At 63.4% G+C, this 1,463-nt stretch overlaps 1 protein-coding gene across 1 annotated transcript in view; it reads left to right on the top strand.

Annotated features, from left to right (window-relative positions):
* Positions 1 to 1,463, top strand: part of CAPN1 (calpain 1) — a 32,534-nt gene continuing 31,071 nt past the window's right edge. The window contains exons 1-3 of the mRNA XM_045297170.1: positions 1 to 783; positions 933 to 1,002; positions 1,233 to 1,351. Coding sequence (XP_045153105.1) covers positions 517 to 783; positions 933 to 1,002; positions 1,233 to 1,351 — 456 coding nt within the window. The 5' untranslated portion in view covers positions 1 to 516. The remainder of the gene's footprint in view (positions 784 to 932; positions 1,003 to 1,232; positions 1,352 to 1,463) is intronic.

Raw genomic sequence — 1,463 nt, 5'->3', positions numbered from 1 at the left:
GGGTTTGGGCCATGGTGAGGGGGCTTGAAAAGGGTGTTCCCTGGTGCCCTCCCCTGCCTAGCCACTGTCCCCTGGGGCTGGGCTGGAGGAGGACTGGCTGGGTAGGCACTAGAGCCCTGCCTGGCTCAGCACTCTGCCGAAAGGAACCCAGACATACTCCCAGGAGTTCCCCGTCCACACCCAAGGGAAAGGGGCCCCCAGTGGGCTCCTTCCCACAGAACCAAAGAGATCTTCTCTGGGGGTCCCTGTGTTGTGAGGCTCTGCTTCAGCTGGCTGCAGGCCCAGGACAACAGGTCTGGGAAGGGGAGGTGGTGACCTCCATATGGGGTCCGGAGAGCCCCTCACCGGAAGTCTAGGAGCACAGACAGTGGGTGCCAGTGAGCCTTGAGTTTGGGAGGGGAGTGGTGGCTCCAGGACCCCTAGGTTTGGGAGGAGGGGTGAGCAGGGCCGGGAGAGCAGCAGCCCTGTTCTGGTCCTGGGAGGCCTGCGCTCTGAGCAGGCCGTGGCTCTCCCAGGATGTCTGAGGAGATCATCACCCCGGTGTACTGCACGGGCGTGTCAGCCCAAGTGCAGAAGCAGCGGGCCAAGGAGCTGGGCCTGGGCCGCCATGAGAATGCCATCAAGTACCTGGGCCAGGACTACGAGCAGCTGCGGGCAACATGCCTGCAACAAGGGGCCCTCTTCCGCGATGAGGCCTTCCCTCCCGGGCCCCACAGCCTGGGCTTCAAGGAACTGGGCCCCAACTCCTCCAAAACCTACGGCGTCAAGTGGAAACGGCCCACGGTGAGCAGGGTCACTCTGACCCCTGGGTCTGACCCCCCCAGGTGAGGCGTGGGGTGGCGGGTCCCCCAGGGGGGAACGGGGTCCAGGATGACTGGGTACCAACTTCCGGGAGAGACCAGCCCAAGGACAAGACTCTGGTTCCCCCACAGGAATTGTTCTCAAACCCCCAGTTCATCGTGGACGGAGCCACCCGCACGGACATCTGCCAGGGGGCTCTGGGTAAGGACCCCCACGCCTCCACCCCCGGGCTCTGCCAAACAGTTCCCCATTCCCGCTCTGCCCTAGCCCCTCCCTCCTGCAAGTCCAGGCAGGCTCCTCTGCTGGCTGGTTCCCCGGGATTCCTGGATCTTTCTAAAGGGCTCGAGGTGTTGGGGAATTGCTTGTGCTGGGTGCTCCCCAGCACGGGCACCCACAGGCACAGATTGGCCTTCAGTCCCTTCCCATCCTAGGGGACTGTTGGCTGCTGGCTGCCATCGCCTCCCTCACTCTCAATGACACCCTCCTGCACCGAGTGGTCCCACATGGCCAGAGCTTCCAGGATGGCTATGCTGGCATCTTCCACTTCCAGGTGAGAGCCTCCCCCCTACACACACACACACACACACACACACACACACACACACACACACACACTTGGAGGAGAGGTGAGGACACAGCAGTGTGGAGCCAGGGTGCCCACG

Source organism: Echinops telfairi, unplaced genomic scaffold, assembly GCF_000313985.2.
Source record: "Echinops telfairi isolate 266 unplaced genomic scaffold, ASM31398v2 ScPeMD7_7417;HRSCAF=8455, whole genome shotgun sequence".
Taxonomy (NCBI): Eukaryota; Metazoa; Chordata; class Mammalia; order Afrosoricida; family Tenrecidae; genus Echinops; species Echinops telfairi.
Note: the sequence above shows the minus strand (reverse complement) of the source record. Positions and strands in the feature narration are given on the sequence as shown.